The following is a 16400-nucleotide window of genomic DNA, read 5'->3' on the forward strand; positions in this document are numbered from 1 at the left end:
ACATCCTTGCCAGCATTTGTTTTTTTTTTTTTTGGTCTTTTGGATAATAGCCATTCTAACTGTGGTGAGATGATATCTCTTTGTGGTTTTGATTTGCATTTTCCTGATGATTAGTCATGTTGGACTTTTTTTTCATGTATTTATTGGCCGTTTGTGTGACTTCTTTGAGAAATGTCTATTTAGATTATTTGCCCTTTTAAAAAATCTTTTTTTTTTTTTTGCTGTTGAATTGAGTTCCTTATATATTCTAGATATTAATCCCCTGTCAGATGTACAGTTGGCAGGCATTTTGACCCATTTCATAACTTGTATTTTCCTTCTGTGATGATTTTCTTCACAGAAGCATTTTAGTTTAATCCCATTTGTCTATTTTTGCTTTTGTTGCCTGTGTTTCTGAAGTTGTATTTGTAAAATCTTTTCCCATAGCAATGTTGTGAGAAGTTTCCCCTAAGTTTTCTTCTAGTGCTTTTATAATTTTGAGTCTTAGATTTAAATCTTTAATTCATTTTGAGTTGATTTTTGTATAAGGTGAGAGCCAGAGGCCTTGGTTCATAATGAGAAACACTTTTGACTGTGGTAGTATAGAGAGGAGAAAATAAGTTTAATTTTGAACACATTCTGTTTGAGGTACCTGTGATACATCTGAGATTTTGTTAGAGTCAAATATGTGGATTTTGGAGCTAAGAAACAAGGCAGAGCTGGAGACAGAGATTCAGAAGGTGTCAATTACCTTAGAGGGGATGAGATTACTTAGGGGAGCATTTCACAGGGGAAGAGAACTAAGACAGAGCTTGAGCAGTGTGCCAGTTAGGTTTGAGTAGAGGAGGAAAAGTCTGTGAAAGAGACTGAGAATGCATGGGTAGATATGCAGAGGTAAACACTGTAGAATGGTGCTGAGATGAGCTAGAGCCCATAGGTAATTTGCTGTCTTTAGCTACAAGGTGGTCATTTGTAACCTGAATGAGAATAGTTTTAGAAGAGTAGTTGGGCTAGACGGAAGTAGTCTTTTGAGTGATAGGCCAGGAAAAATGTAACAGTAAGAGTACTGTTCATTGAGTTTCAGTTGTGATTGGGAGGGAGAGATGAAGAGACACATTTCAAGGTTAAGATGGAAGACATGTCTGAGTGCTAATATGAAAGAACTTTTAGAAAGAGATTAAAGTAATAGGAAAGTTAAGGTATAATCAAGGTCTCTGAAAAAGCTGGAGGGATGAGATCCAGAACACAGATGACTGAATTGACATGAGGAATATCTTACATTACAATGGAAGTAAATGAGAAAAAAGACTGTGGAATCCATTTTACAGATTTGAATTCCTGACTGTTGGATTCTGCTTCTTCTGCGAAATATGTAGTGACATCATCTGCTGGTCATGGAATGGATGCTGGGAGAAGGTGAAATCTGAGTGGCAGGGGCAGCATTGAAAATCATCATTGTGGAGAGTAAAGATGAACAGAGTAGAGGAGCAAAGTCTTGCCAGGCAAGGTTAGGTCCATTTGAGAATAATGATTATGAATTCTTAGTTTTAACACCCCAGTTACAAATGTTTCTGCAGTATAATCAGTATTCTGGATATAGGCAAGTTTATGTCAGAGACATATGCTGGGTTGGATTTTGGTAAACGGGATGAAAAGAGGATACGTGAAACAGAAGTGATGGGTCAGAATCTAGACTGTGTATATTGATGACTAGGGAATAATTAAAGCAATCACTGGACCGAAAGTCTTAATTGGTGTTCAGAAGAGATCTCCTGAGGTGGTTGAGTATGCTAGAATAGTAAGAGGTTGTGATCAGAGAAGGGTATACCTGCATTTCAGGGATTGAGAGGTGATAGTGATGATGATATAAAATCTATACTGGCCAAAATGCAAAAGAGATACATTGAGAAGTCAGTCAGTCAAGAGGCCAGAGTTCCTTTCCAATGATTCTATCCACTCATTTTAAACACATTTTCAAGTCTTCCAAGTGCTACAAACAAACCAGAACAAAACTACTCTCAATCTTTATTCCTACCTTCTGTCCTCAGCAATTTAGCTATCTTTCTCTTTCCTTTTAAAATGACACTTCTTAGTGAGTTTCAAGATATTTGATATGCTCTTTGTTAAATCCCATTATATGTAACAGTTTTCATCCTTTTTGATTTGTCTTTGTTTCGCAGGATTACTCTGATGGTTCTCTTCCTAACATGGAATATTTGTTTTGTTTGTTTTTATTTGTTATTTCTATTGTCACTGATTTCTCCTTTACCCACTACTGAAATGTTCATTTCTCCAGGCACTGCCTTCAGTTCTCTTTTCTTTTTTTTCTCTTGTAAAATGGTGTGACTTAATCTTTTATTGTTTCATTAAAGACTTTCTCTAGGTGATCTCATCCATTCCTTTGTCTGCAACCACAGACTAGATCTCTACTTTCAGTTCCTTGACTACATCTTTACCTACCTATTTCATGGCTCTTGAGTTTTAATATATCTAAAACAAAATGTATTATATGTGCTCCACTCTTGTTTATTCCAAGATCAGAAAAAACACAGTTTTTATGTTTTGATTAATGAATCTTATCCATTCTAACTTCAAAGCTAGAAACCTATTGGTATCTTCTGACTTTTTTTCGAGACAGATGTCTTGCCCTGTTGCCCATGTTGGAATGCAGTGGTGAGATCTTGGCTCACTGCAGCCTTGACCCTCTGAGCTCAAGTGATTCTTCCACCTCAGCCTCTTGAGTAGTGGGGACTACAGGTGTGTGCCACCACACCTGGCTAATTAAATTTTTTTTTTTTTTTTTGTAGAGGCAAGGTCTCACTACGTTGCCTAGGCTGGTCTCAAACTCCTGGGCTCAAGCCATCCTCTCACCTTGGCCTCCCAAAGTGCTGGGATTATAGGTGTGAGCCACCACACCTGGCTAATTAAATTTTTTTTTTTTTTTTTGTAGAGGCAAGGTCTCACTATGTTGCCTAGGCTGGTCTCAAACTCCTGGGCTCAAGCCATCCTCTCACCTTGGCCTCCCAAAGTGCTGGGATTATAGGTGTGAGCCACCATGCCCCGCCCTTTCTTATTCTTATTGACTGAGAAATCTTCAGTGTGGCCCAGTGTCATCCATACCACTATTGGTACTCTTGTTCTCACTTGGTTCTGGTTCTGTTAAGCTTCATTTGAGCTTTCCCAGTGCTGCTATAATAGTCTTCCTAACTATTAAAGCTGTTCTTATTCCCCTGCTTAAAAGTTTCTATGCTGTTTTATTTCTTATAGAATAAAACCTAAATGCAAGGCAAATTTTTGAGAATCTAGTCCCTTTGATCTAGAACTGGTGTATCTCCCTACATACCTTTCTTCAAACCTTTTGGCATATGCATTTCTCATTGATATCTTCACTTTCGTTTTTGTATACCATGCAGTGTTTGTCTTTCTATACATCTTTTTCTGTTGTCCACAAGTTCCTCCATACCTCTCATTCCCCTGCCAAAAAAAAAACCAGAAAGCAAAACTGAGAATGTTGCTTCTTTAAGACTCAGCTTAGATATGACCTCCTCAGTGAAACCTTTTCTCTCACAAGACAAGGTGATCATCTTGTTCAAGGAACCATTTATTTATTTATTTATTTATTTATTTATTTGACAGAGTGTTACTCTGTTGCCCAGGCTGGAGTGGAGTGATGTGATCTTGGCTCTCTGCAACCTCTGACTCCTGGATTCAAGAGATTCTCCTGCGTCAGTCTCCCCAGTAGCTGGGATTATAGGTGCCTGCCACCACGCCTGACTGATTTTTGTATTTTCAGTGGAGATGAGGTTTCACCGTATTGGCCAGGCTAGTCTTGAACTCCTGACTTCAAATGATCCACCCATCTCAACCACCAAAGTGCTGGAATTACAGGCGTGAGCTATCATGCTGACTTTTTTTTTTGGAGACAGAGTCTCACTCTGTCACCCAGGCTGGAGTGCAGTGGAGTGATCCTGGCTCACTGCAACCTCTGCCTTCCGGGTTCAAGTGATTCTCCTGCCTCAGCCTCCTGAGTAGCTGGGATTATAAGCATGCACCACGATACCTGGCTAATTTTTGTATTTTTTAATGGAGACGGGGTTTCACCATGTTGGCCAGGCTGATCTCAAACTCCTGAGCTCAGGTGATCTGCCTGCCTCGGCCTCCCAAAGTGCTGGGATTACAGGCATGAGCCACCACGCCCAGTCAGAACTTTATTTTTTAAAAAACCTGTAATGTAATATTTGTTCATATGTATTTCTTTTACTAGACTGAGTTTTTTGTGTGCAGGATGTCTGTGTCCTTGCCATTTGTGCCAATGGCTTATAGTAGGTACACAGTAATAATTGGTGAATAAATAATACTTAAAACATTTAAATTTGTAAACTTCCAATAATGTTAAAAATTGAATGAGACAGTAAACTGCAATTTTTCCCTTCCTTAAAGCAAACTGGGGAGTAGAAGTCTTTTTATAAATATAATGCCTTAAAAAGTAGTGTGGAAACTAGAGTAAGAAGTAGATGTTAGGAATTGATACTGCAAGGTGTTTATTTGTTCATTAATTTGTTTAACTTTAGGTTTTGAATGTGTTTTATGTTCATGGAACTATATTCAGTTGCAGAGGTTCACAAACTTTCTCAGTGCCATTAGGGTCTCAGTAACATTTTTCACTGTGCCACCTAGATCAAAAGAAATGTCAAATAGTTCTGCTTATTAAATACCTAGGTCTAGGCAACTTAGTAGCCACGTGAAATAAAATAGGACACTTAAATTGGAAGTATTATTTCACTGCTGAGTAATCACATTTCTGTTAGGGTGCTTAGGCACTGAACAACTTCTCAAACCTGGAATCAGATGGGACATTGCCACCCTGATTTCTTGTTTTACGTTGATGTTATTTTATGTGATAACTTGGTTTTTATCCCAGCAACTGCTGACAAATCAACTTCTCCAAGAAATAACGTCATTGAAAGGAATATATAATAGTATGATTTATTGTTGAAACTGACTTACTGTGACTTGTAAGATCATGCAGTGTCCAACTGATGTTGAGTAACACTGTATTTCCCTGGAAAATTTAAAATAACTTTGTGGTGCCCTTGTGAATTTATGGTATTACACTGGGGTGCTGTCTTAGTTCATTTTCTGTTGCTATAATGAATACTCGAGATGGAGTAATTTATAAAGAAAAGGGGTTTATTTTGGCTCGTGGTTCTGGAGTTGAGGAAGTCCAAGATGAGTTGGCCACATCTGATCGACCTCTGGTAAGGACGTTATGCTGCTTCATAACGTGTTGGGAAGTGGAAGAGGAAAGGGACAAAATACAAGGGACAGCCTTACTTTATAACAGCCTGCCTTCAATTCTCTGGAGAATTAACTCAGTCCTGCTGAGAGCTGCATTAATTCCTCTAATGACCTGGTCACTTCTTAAAGGCCCCACCACCTCTTGATACTGGAACACTGGCAATTAAATTTTAAATTTTAATATGAGTTTTGGTGGGAACACACCACATCCAAATCATAGTAGGTATCTTGGCACACAATTTTGGAAGCATGACTCTTACACATTTATAAAACTTTTCTTATAAAATTTTATATGCTTGATTCTTATGATTATTCTAGGTATGTACTTACCAGGTGCACTTTTTATATTTGGCATACAACAAATACTTGTTAATGACCTAATGAATTAAAAATTAAGGAAATTGTGATAAAGTTTAGTTTTTAGGTTTAATTTTTGTAGGCTAACTTACCTTTTATTAGAAAACTTTTAAAATCTGGAAAGACTAGTACAATGACCTTCCATCTAGATTTAACAGTTTTTAACATTTTGACATATTTACTTTGTTTTTATTGAGCCATCTGTCTGACAATGCGTTGTTGAACTAATTTATCTCTAAATCCTTAAGTACACATCTTTTAAGGATGGTCTATAGTATCGCACCTAAGAAAATATATCCTCATCTAATATCCACTAATGATCTAATATTTCCTTTTTTGTAGTTTTATTTATTTTTTATATTAATAAGATTTAATTTGTATTTCCCTTTTTGTTTTGATAGTGGCCAATCCGCCATGGTATAGTTGAAGATTGGGACTTAATGGAAAGGTTTATGGAGCAAGTGATCTTTAAGTATTTAAGGGCAGAACCTGAAGACCATTATTTTCTTTTGGTAAGTTACAAATTATAATTTCACTGAGGAAATTTTTGAATAGACTTAATGAGAACATTTTCATCACACTTCTTTGGTATACTTTGGTTATTAAATTGTCATATGTCTAAATGATTTTGTAATAAAGCTGTATCTTTAAGACCATCTAGTTATGGCTACAGGAGAAAGTAGTATGTCAAAGTACCACATTTTAAACACTTAAGAAGTGCTTTTGGTAATTAATATCTAATCTTTATGATGGGAACAGTAAGGTTCAGAACAATGTTGGAAACCTGTGGCACTTCCTTTTTTCTTTTAAAAAAATAGTCTGATTATTATATCATTGGTATTTCTTCATAACAAAAATACAATATGATTTAATTTTTAAATGTCTTTTTATTAAAGCAATGCATGTTCATAACTTAAATCAAATGCCTTTGTAAGATTTAAAACAACAAAATAACACTTTCCTTTCTTACCTCTCCCAACCTTTGATTCATATTCCCCGGAGGCAGACATTTTCAGTTTTTAAAAAAGTTTGCCCTGGTAGTAATCTTATAAATTTAATGTGTTTCTTTTATTTCTTATGTTTTTAAAAATATTATGCATGATTTATCAACCTCCTAATAGGAAAACATGAGAATTTCCCTTTTTTCCTTTTCTCTCCCTCTGCACAAAATAACTGTCCTTTCCCTTTCCTCACATTGTAGTTATATCACAGTTTTTGGTTAAATCAATATTCTGTGTCTTATGGTGATTTTGATGGACTATAAAGTTGAAAGAACCGTACTATGGACACTCATACACCCACAATCTAGATTCAATGATTAACCTTAACATTTGGCTATAATTGCTTCATGACGTCTATCCATCTGTCACTTCATTTTAGTTTTTAAATCACTTCAAAGTGAGTTGCAAATGGGAGTCATTTGACCCCTAAATACTTTAGCACGTATTTCATCAACTAGAGCTATCATTTGTGTATGGTTATTCTTTTCATATAAAATTTACATATCATAAAATCACTGATCTGCACCATTCAGTAGATTTTGACCAGGGATTGGCAAACTTTCTAAAGGAGCAGATAGCAAATATTTTTGACTTTGCAGGGGATAAAGTCTCTGAGGAAACTTAGTTCACTTTTTATACAATGGTCCCTGTCACAGCTACTCAGCTGTGCTGTTGTAGCATGTTAGCAGCCATAGACAATACTTAAATTCATAGGTATGTCTGTGTTCCAATAAGTTTTTTTTTTTTACCAAAACAGGTTGTGGGCTATATTTGACCTACAGGATGCATGATGTGGTTTGTCCAATCTTTGTCAGTTACATACATCTGTGTAACCTAAACTCTTACCAAGATAAAGAAAAATTACTATCAGCGTGGAAAGTTTTCTCTGCCCCCATGCCCTAGTGACAACTACTGTTTTGTTTCTTTTTCATCTGAGATTAGTTTTGCCCATGTTTGAGTGTCAAATAATGGAATCATGCAATATGTGCGTTTTGGTGAAACACTTTTACTTAGCATAATCTGGAGATTGATTCGTGTTATTGCATATACTAGTGATTTGTTGCTTTTTGTTGCTGGGTAGTATTCCATTGAATAAATTTGCCTCACTTTATCCATTTTCCTGTTGACGAACACCTGGGCTATTTCTAGTTTTTCTTTTTTTTTCCTTTTTTTTTTTTTTTTTTTTTAAAGACAGGGTTTTGCTCTGTTGCTCAGGCTGGAATACAGTGGACCAATCATGGCTCGCTGCAGTGTTGACCTCCCAGCTCAAACAGTTCTCCCAGCTCAGATTCCTGAGTATCTAGGACACACAGGCCCGGGCCACCACACCTGGGTAATGTGTTCTGGTTTAGAGATGGAGTCTCACTTTGTCACCCAGGCTGGTCTTGAATTCCTGGGCTCCAAGGGATCCTCCCTCCATGGCCTCTTAAAATGCTGCCACCATGCCTGGCTTAATTCTGTTTTTGGTTATAATAAAATAGTTTGACCATTGTGAACCTTCTTCTACAAAACTTTTTGTGGACATACGTTTTCATTTCTCTTGTCTAAATAACGTAGGTATGGAATTGCAGCGTCATAGGGTAGGTACATGATTTTTTTTTTTTTAAGGGAAACTCAAGGGAACTTTTCCCAAGGTGTTAAACCTTTTTGCACACCCCCCAGTGATGCGTTAGTAATCTGGTTGCTCTATTCAAGATTTGGCTTGTCAATGTTTTATACTTTTTTTTTTTGAGACAGCATCTTGCTCTGTCACCGAGGCTGGAGTACAGTGGTGTGACCTTGGCTTACTGAAACCTCCCTGCCTCCCAAGTTGAAGTTATTCTTGTGCCTCAGCCTCCTCAGTAGCTGGGATTACAGGCAGGCACCACCACACCCGGCTAACTTTTGTAATTTTAATAGAGATAGGATTTTGCCATGTTGGCCAGGCTGGTCTTGAACTCCTAGCCTCAAGTAATCTGCCCACCTCAGCCTCCCAGAGTGCTGAAATTATAGGTGTGAGCCACTGCGCTGCTGACTTGTCAGTCTTTTAAATTTTAGCCATTCTGGTGGGTGTGTAAAGATTTTTCATTTGCTTTTAATTTTAATTTTCATTTTCTGATAACTGAGTATGTTGAGCAGTCTTTCATGTGCGATTATTATTATTAGCTATTTGTATATTTTCCTTTGTGAATCCTCTGATTATCTTTTATGTAGATTTTTTTTTTCTTGGAGTTTATAATTTAACTGCCTTGGTTTTTAGTTTACTTAATGTTGTGTGTATTCATCAGTAAATTATCTCCAGACTTTTAAACATAGCTCCAGAACTCTTCTAAATAAGTTTAAACGCCACAGGGAGTTTAGCTTATAAAGGTTTTATGTAAGGTAACAGTGTACTTAGTTGTTTTACTTTATATTTCTTTTGAAATAATAATTTTAAAAAGATATAATTTTTAATGGATTCAAGTTTTATCACTTTTTCCCTTTGTGATTTGTGCTTCACAAATTTAAGGAATTATTCCTTTAAGGTCAAAAAGAGAATTCTGTTTCTTTTAAATTAAAAAATTTTTCTTTTACATTTAAATATTCGAGATACCACAGAGAATGATTAGATTGTCAGTCAGACTCACAAGAATCAGAGGTCTTACCCAGTGTCAATCTTTAAAAATTAAAACGATTTAAGTGATCATGAGGCATAGGTGAAATATGAAGTCCGACGCTGCCAGATCTCTGAGTCCTTTCTTGCCTCTTTAGAGTGCCTTCTGTCCCAGACTTAACCTATGAGATTTCTAAGTGATGTATGCAGTCACATAACTTAAACAGAAGAGTGCTCTGCAAACATCTTGATTCTATGCTCTTAACAGGTAAATTAATAAAACGTTTTTCAGAAAGCTATACCATTCGATCTGTAGAATCTCGGCTTGTTTACTGTAATCCTATATAGTTCGGGGACATTCTTCTAAAAGTGTTACTTAGATGAGGGCTCTCCTGTGGCAAATACTATCGATGTTTTTTCTGGAGGTTTGTCATTACTGTATTTAAAGGATGATTTGACTGGACCACCTTTTCCCTACCTTCAACCCTCTCTCTCCCTGCTTCATTTCTTTTTAATGTTTAATCTGTATGAGTGGTATGATACAGGCATTCAGGGCTTTTTTTTTTTTTAATGTGAATTACCATATTGTTTTCAGATATGTATGGATATGTTTGAATTCTCTATAGTTTTCCTTTGATCTCTGTGTCTTTCTACTTGTAAATTTAATGCATTTTAAATAAAATGTTTGGAATAAATTACTTCTTGTTTTAAAATTGTCAAGAAAGTTATCAAAATAACCTGATATTATCTATTTAAAATGTTATTTATTTCAATAGACTGAACCTCCATTGAATACTCCAGAAAACAGGGAATATACTGCTGAAATAATGTTTGAGTCTTTCAATGTTCCAGGCTTGTACATTGCTGTGCAGGTAAGCAAGTTCATATTTATCTAAGTTTGATTTTTAAATTTTAACCTAGTTTAATTTGCTGCCTAAAATACGTACTTTTTTTTTTTCCCCCACAAAGGTTTAAACGTAATGTCAAAGCATGTTATACTTCTCTCCTGAATTGTTAATTTAGAAGTAATATTATGGGAAGTGGAGATATTTAGTCAGGAAAAGAGAAGTGTTAAAAAAGTAAGTTAATGGTGTTTGGGTATTTCAAGGACTTTCATAGGACAGAAATAAAGGAACTAATATTTATTGAATGCTTACTCCATGACAGGAACATTGTATATATATTTATTTATCCTTGTAAATAATCCTTTATCATTTATCCTTATGCATCTTTTTTTCCTTTGTTACAGTCTTTTTGATTGACTTATCTTTAGGTATATTTGATACCCTAATATTTCACTTCTCTTAATTTGTACATTTATCTGTATGGAACAGCTTCTCTCCCACCCCTTAGGATCAGAGCTTGCCTCATTTTTTTTTCCTTGTAGCAAAGGCAATACCTGACATAACACAAATGCTTTATATGTGTATTAATTCATTATTTCTATTAAATGTAGATGTTTTTGTTTCTGTTTTTTTGTGGAGGAAGAAAACTAAAGTTGGAAGGCACCTTATTCAGAGTTAAATGGTTAGCTGTGATACCAGGCAGCTGAAGTCTGTCTGACTTTGCTCTTTGTTGGGATCACACCGGTTTTTGTAACTCCAGGGTACACAGAATCAATAAATGATAATTATGGATGAATATTTTAACTTGGATAGCAAAGAACTTTTTAATGTTTAATGCAATCCATAAATTTAGTGAACTGCCTTTTTAGTTCTCTGTTGCTAAAAATATTTAAGGAGTCACATACACCTGTCATGATCTTTATAGAAGAATTCAGTCTTGAGTGGGAGACCCTTTTTTAGTTCTTAGAATCTGAATAAAGTGAGGAGTTGGGAGGAATCATCTTTCACTTGGGAGTTTTTGCTTCTCATGTTATATTAAATATAATAAACTTATGTTTAACCATATTGTCAGGTATAGCTTACTTTAAAACACTGGCATCATGAGCTTTGTTTCATTCCTCTGGAGTTGTAATTTGGTATTTCAGTGATTTTCTTAGTGGCCTCTGAGTGCTCTTAATTTCATTATTTAATCTCTGTTCTGTTTTATTGATGTTCAGTAGTCGATAACATTTCTGTAACATGATGTGCCGATGCATATCTATTCTACTTTGGGACCTTAACGGTTTACAAAAGACTTGTAAAAGTGATCAGAGGTAATTCTTGGTTATAGATAGTTTTGAATTTACTTATAAAGGAGGGATATCTCATAATGAAGTCTAAACACTCTGTGTGTGTGTGTGTGTGTATATGTGTATATATATATGTGTGTATATATATACACACAACTAGTATTAGGATGGAATTTTTCATTGTAAGGTTGTCAAAAAATAATGTTTAGTTCTGTTAGCCTATGGTGATTATGTGGTGATTGTGTTAATATGATCTTGTGTTCAGATAGGAGGGTGACCTAGATAGCTTTCTAGGTCCCTTTTAGCTATTATAGTTCAGGTAGGTAAAATAAGGCCAGTATAAGTTTAGTTGTTTTTAATTATTAGTCATATACTTTGTTTGAGTCTTGGATTATAAGAAATTTAGTTTTTAAAAAATGAGCTATGTTAATTTCTTAATTCTCACACTTAAAAGAATTGTGTTGTATTGTCTGTGCCAAGGTTTTTCATAGAAAAATTTTGTCAACTTTGCTCTGTAATTAAATTAGAGTAGTATTTGGAAGTGTGCGATGGCATTTTCTCTATGTCATATAGTCCTAAACACATGTTGCCTTAAAAAAATTTGAAGTTAGGCTTGGCACGGTGGCTCATGCCCTATAATCCCAGCACTTTGGGAGGCTGAGGCGGGTGGATCACAAGGTCAGGAGTTCAAGATCAGCCTGGCCGAGATGATAAAACCCTGTCTCTACTGAAAATAAAAAAATTAGCCATGCATGGTCGTGGGCGCCTGTAATCCCAGCTACTCTGGAGGCTGAGGCAGAGAATTGCTTGAACCCAAGAGGCGGAAGTTGCAGTGAGCCGAGATTGCTCCACTGCACTCCAGCCCTGGGTGACAGAAAGAAACTCTGTCTCAAAAAATAAAAATAAAAAAAATTTGAAGGTAATCTTTTGGTAATAGTTGTTCATAGACATATATGTATTGTATAACTGGAGGTTGGGTGATTGTGTACTTTTCGCCTTACATTGCAGTTTGTAACAGGCCAGCCCACGTGGACATAGTTCTGGCAAGTTAGTTCTATACTATTTAATGCAATCTTCCACATTTTTAGCTTTAGGACAGAAATAGCCTTTATAAAATATGTAAATCTTATAAAACATGCTCCTAAAAGCAAATACAAACCTGTAAGTTTGTCTTAGTAAAATGTAGGGAGTGAGCTATTTTATTGCATAATACAAAATTAATTTTATGTGTTTTCTTTCCACAGATAACTACATTTAAAATTGAATAAAGTACTCCAGGAAACTAGTTTTTTTTTTTTTCGATTAACTCTTTGTTTTTTTGTTTTTTTGTTTTTTTGCCTTCTTTCTTTGTGCTCAAGGCTGTTCTTGCCTTAGCTGCATCTTGGACCTCAAGACAAGTAGGAGAACGGACGTTGACTGGTACAGTAATAGACAGTGGAGATGGTGTCACTCATGTCATTCCTGTGGTAAGGCTATTTTACAGTTACTGAACAGAACATGAAATAACACATCTGGCAAAGTTAAATTATATGAATTAATATTAGTTTTAAAAAACTTTAAATATGACACTTTAAAATTTTGCTATAATTTGGTCTTTTGTTCAGTTATAGCTATATTTTGCTTACCTTTTAAAAATTTTATAAACATTTCAAAATGTTTCTTTTACTGTAGGTTTGTACTGCAGTTAAGAAAATTATGAATTGCAGTATCTGGAATGGAAGTATATTAATGGCTTTCATTCTGTTTTCCAGTTGGATATGTGCTAACCATTTGATGACCTCTTTTATTCATAATTAACAGATTTCAGACTGGTATACAGGGTAACTGTGTAACAGTTAGTTGTAAGTACATGAACTTTAGTAGATACTTTATGGGTTGTATTTAATAAAGCATATTAAGAAAAATGCATCAAATTAGGTTTTTTGCCACAAATAACATTTTTCTTCCAAGGCCTTTGTGCTTCAATTCTTAATGATAAATCAGGTTTTTAAAAAATTATGCCTAATGAATTCAAAATGACTACTAGAATTCATACTGATTATTATTAAATGGGTATATATAGAAAGGTTTATCTTTTAAAGTAATTTTTATATTATAATGAATATCATTTAAGGAATTACATTATTTTGAACTTTTATTTTTTTTATTATTCTCACTCCAGTGTTTAATGCATGAGGCAATGTCTGTTGAAGATTACATCCTCAGGGTGACTACCTTTGGATTAGACTCCTGGTCCTCCTCCACTTTCACCCTCATGATGTGTCATAATAGTTTTAGTAATAACTGCCATTGTTTAATGATAACTTTATTAAGATAAAATTTATATACCATACAGTTCACTTGTTTAGAGTGTACAGTTCGTTGATTTTTAGTATATTCACAAAGTCCATCCATCCCTACAATTTTAGAACATTTTCATCACCCTGAAAAGGAACCCTGTATCTATTCACAGTCACCATCCATTTCCCCTTGATACCTTTAGCCCCTGGCAACCATGAATCTACTTTTTGTCTGTGTTAGATTTGCCGTCCTGGCCATTTTATATAAATAGAGTTAAACATGGTGGTCTTTTGTGACTGGGTGCTTTCACTTAGGTGAACATTTTCAAGATTCATCCATGTTATAGCATGTATAGTATTTCATTTCTTTTTATTGCCAAATGATATTTCGTTGTGTGGATATATGAGATTTTTTGTAGCCCTTGGGAGGTATTTTAGTAAGCTTGGAAATTAGGATGTGTTCAGCATTTGATAGCTTTTTTTAGTTTGCTTGGCAGTTTGTTTTTCTTTCTTAGTGGTACATAAAATAATTGTTCAGCTTAAAATTCTCATTTAAATATGAAAATCAGTCTGTGATGAATATTATATTTTTCTTTGAGTACCTTAGTTTATTCATTAATAAAAATGCAAATAATTGTCTTGCTTAAGGTCACCAAATAATAGGTAGTGAGGCTAGGATTTGACCTGGTTCTGCCTTTCTTCAGTCTTTTCTTAACACCTACACATCTGAGCAGTACTATCAGTATCTTGATAATTAGAATAGGTAATTTTCAGAATAGAAGTTATCAACATGGAACAGAATGAGTTTTAGTAAGGACATTAAGAATGGGTATTCTGGCTGGTATGGTGGCTCATGCCTGTAATCCCAGCACTTTGGGAGGCCAAGGTGGGCAGATCGCTTGAGCCTAGGAGTTCAAGACCAGCATGGGCAACATGGTGAAACCCTGTCTCTAAAAAAAAAATGCAAAAATTAGTTGAACATGGTGTTGCATGCCTGTAGTCCCAGCTACTCCGAAAGCTGAGGACGAAAGATAACCTGAGCCCGGAGAGGTTGAGGCTGCAGTGAGCCATGATCTCACCACTGCACTCTAGCTTCTCTAGCTTGTGCAGCAGAGTGAGACCCTGTCTCCAAAGAAAAAAAAAAAAAAAAAGGTGGTGAGGGGTGGGTGGGTATTCCTGTTTATTGTTTACTTTTCCTTCCTTCTTTAGAATTAGTGGAGTATTTTTTATTATTCCGTTTTCTCTTCTTAATTGGCTTATTAGCTATGCTATATCTGTTGTCATTTGTTTTTGGTCGTGGTTGTTGTATGGGTTGTAGTAAACATCTTTAACTTATCACTGTCTAATTACAAATAACATTCTGCTACTTCATAACTAATTATGCAACAGCTTTGACCTTCTAGTCTTTGTTCCTTTATTGTCATTCATTTTACTTTTATACGTTGTGCACTCAATAATACATTATTAACTTGTTTCATTTTGAGTGGTGTGTTAGTTTGCTAGAACTGCCATAATAAAGTACTACAGATTGGGTAACTAAAGAATAATTTGTTTTCTCACAGGTCTGGAGGTTAGATGTCAAAGATCAGGATTTTGACAGGGTTGGTTTCTTCTGAAGACTCTTCTTGGCTTCTAGCTGTCCATCTTCTTTATATGTCTTCACATAGTCCTCTCCATACATGTCTGTGTCTGAATCTCCTCTTAAGGATACCAGTTATGTTGGATTAATGAGTTCATTTTAACTAGATACTACTTTGAATACCTTATCTCCAAAAAATAGTCATATTCTGAGATAGAGGTTAGGACTTCAACATGGGAATTTGGTAGGGAGGAAAAACACAATTTTAAGCCAGTAGCAAAAACTTATCTTTAAAAGATAACTTTTTGGAGACAGAGTCTTGCTCTGTCGCCCAGGCTGGAGTGCAGTGGTGCGATCTCAGCTCACTTCAACCTCCGCCTCCTGGGTTTAAGTGATTCTTGTGCCTTAGCCTCCCGAGTAGCTGGATTATAGATGTGTGTCACCAGGCCTGGCTAATTTTTTTTGTTTTTTTAGTAGAGATGGGGTTTCACCATGTTGCCCAGGCTGGTCTCAAACTCCTGGCTTCAAGCCATCCACCTGCCTTGGCCTCCCAAAAGTCCTGGGATTACAGGTGTGAGCCACTGTGCCCGGCCTTGAAATAGAGTTCTTTAATTCACATACCATATCTAGTGCTCTCTATTCCTTTGTGAAGGTCCACATTTCCACCTGGTATCGTTTTCCTTCTGTCAAAATGACATCCTTTAACATGTCTTATAGTGCTGATCCATTGGCTCTGAATTCTTTCAACTTTTGTACATCCTTTGAAAAAGTCTTTATTCTCTTTTAGTTTTGAAAGATGATTTTTGCTTGGTATAGAAGGTTGACAGTTTTCTCCTGTAGATGTCACTCCACTGTCTTCTGGTTTACCTTGTTTCTGAAAATAAGTCAGCTGTTATTCTTGTGTGTGTTTCTTTGAATGTAATATTTATTTGGGTGGCTGTCTTCAAGATTTTCTTTTTATTCCTGGTTCATCGGTTTTTAGCAATTTGATTGTGACGTACCTAAGTAAAGTTTTCTTTGTCTCTTCTCCGTAGGGTTCATTGAGCTTCTTGTATATATAGATTTGTAATTTTCATCATATTTGGAAAGTTTTTGTCTGTTATTGATTACATATTTTTTCTCTTCCCCTTTCTCTCCTTTTGGTACTCTGATCACATGTGTATTAGGCTGCTTCACAGTGTCTCAAAGGTCACTGATGCTC

The 16400-nt window shown here is 35.6% G+C and overlaps 1 protein-coding gene across 3 annotated transcripts in view; it reads left to right on the forward strand.

Moving 5' to 3' along the window:
- Positions 1–16400, forward strand: part of ACTR3 (ARP3 actin-related protein 3 homolog (yeast)) — a 124112-nt gene that overhangs the window by 32028 nt on the left and 75684 nt on the right. For all 3 annotated transcript variants that reach the window (XM_011970309.1, XM_011970307.1, XM_011970308.1), the window contains 3 exons: positions 6036–6146; positions 9984–10079; positions 12700–12807. In XM_011970309.1, coding sequence (XP_011825699.1) covers positions 6036–6146; positions 9984–10079; positions 12700–12807 — 315 coding nt within the window. The remainder of the gene's footprint in view (positions 1–6035; positions 6147–9983; positions 10080–12699; positions 12808–16400) is intronic.

Source organism: Mandrillus leucophaeus, unplaced genomic scaffold (assembly GCF_000951045.1).
Source record: "Mandrillus leucophaeus isolate KB7577 unplaced genomic scaffold, Mleu.le_1.0 Scaffold94, whole genome shotgun sequence".
In the NCBI taxonomy this organism is placed as follows: Eukaryota; Metazoa; Chordata; class Mammalia; order Primates; family Cercopithecidae; genus Mandrillus; species Mandrillus leucophaeus.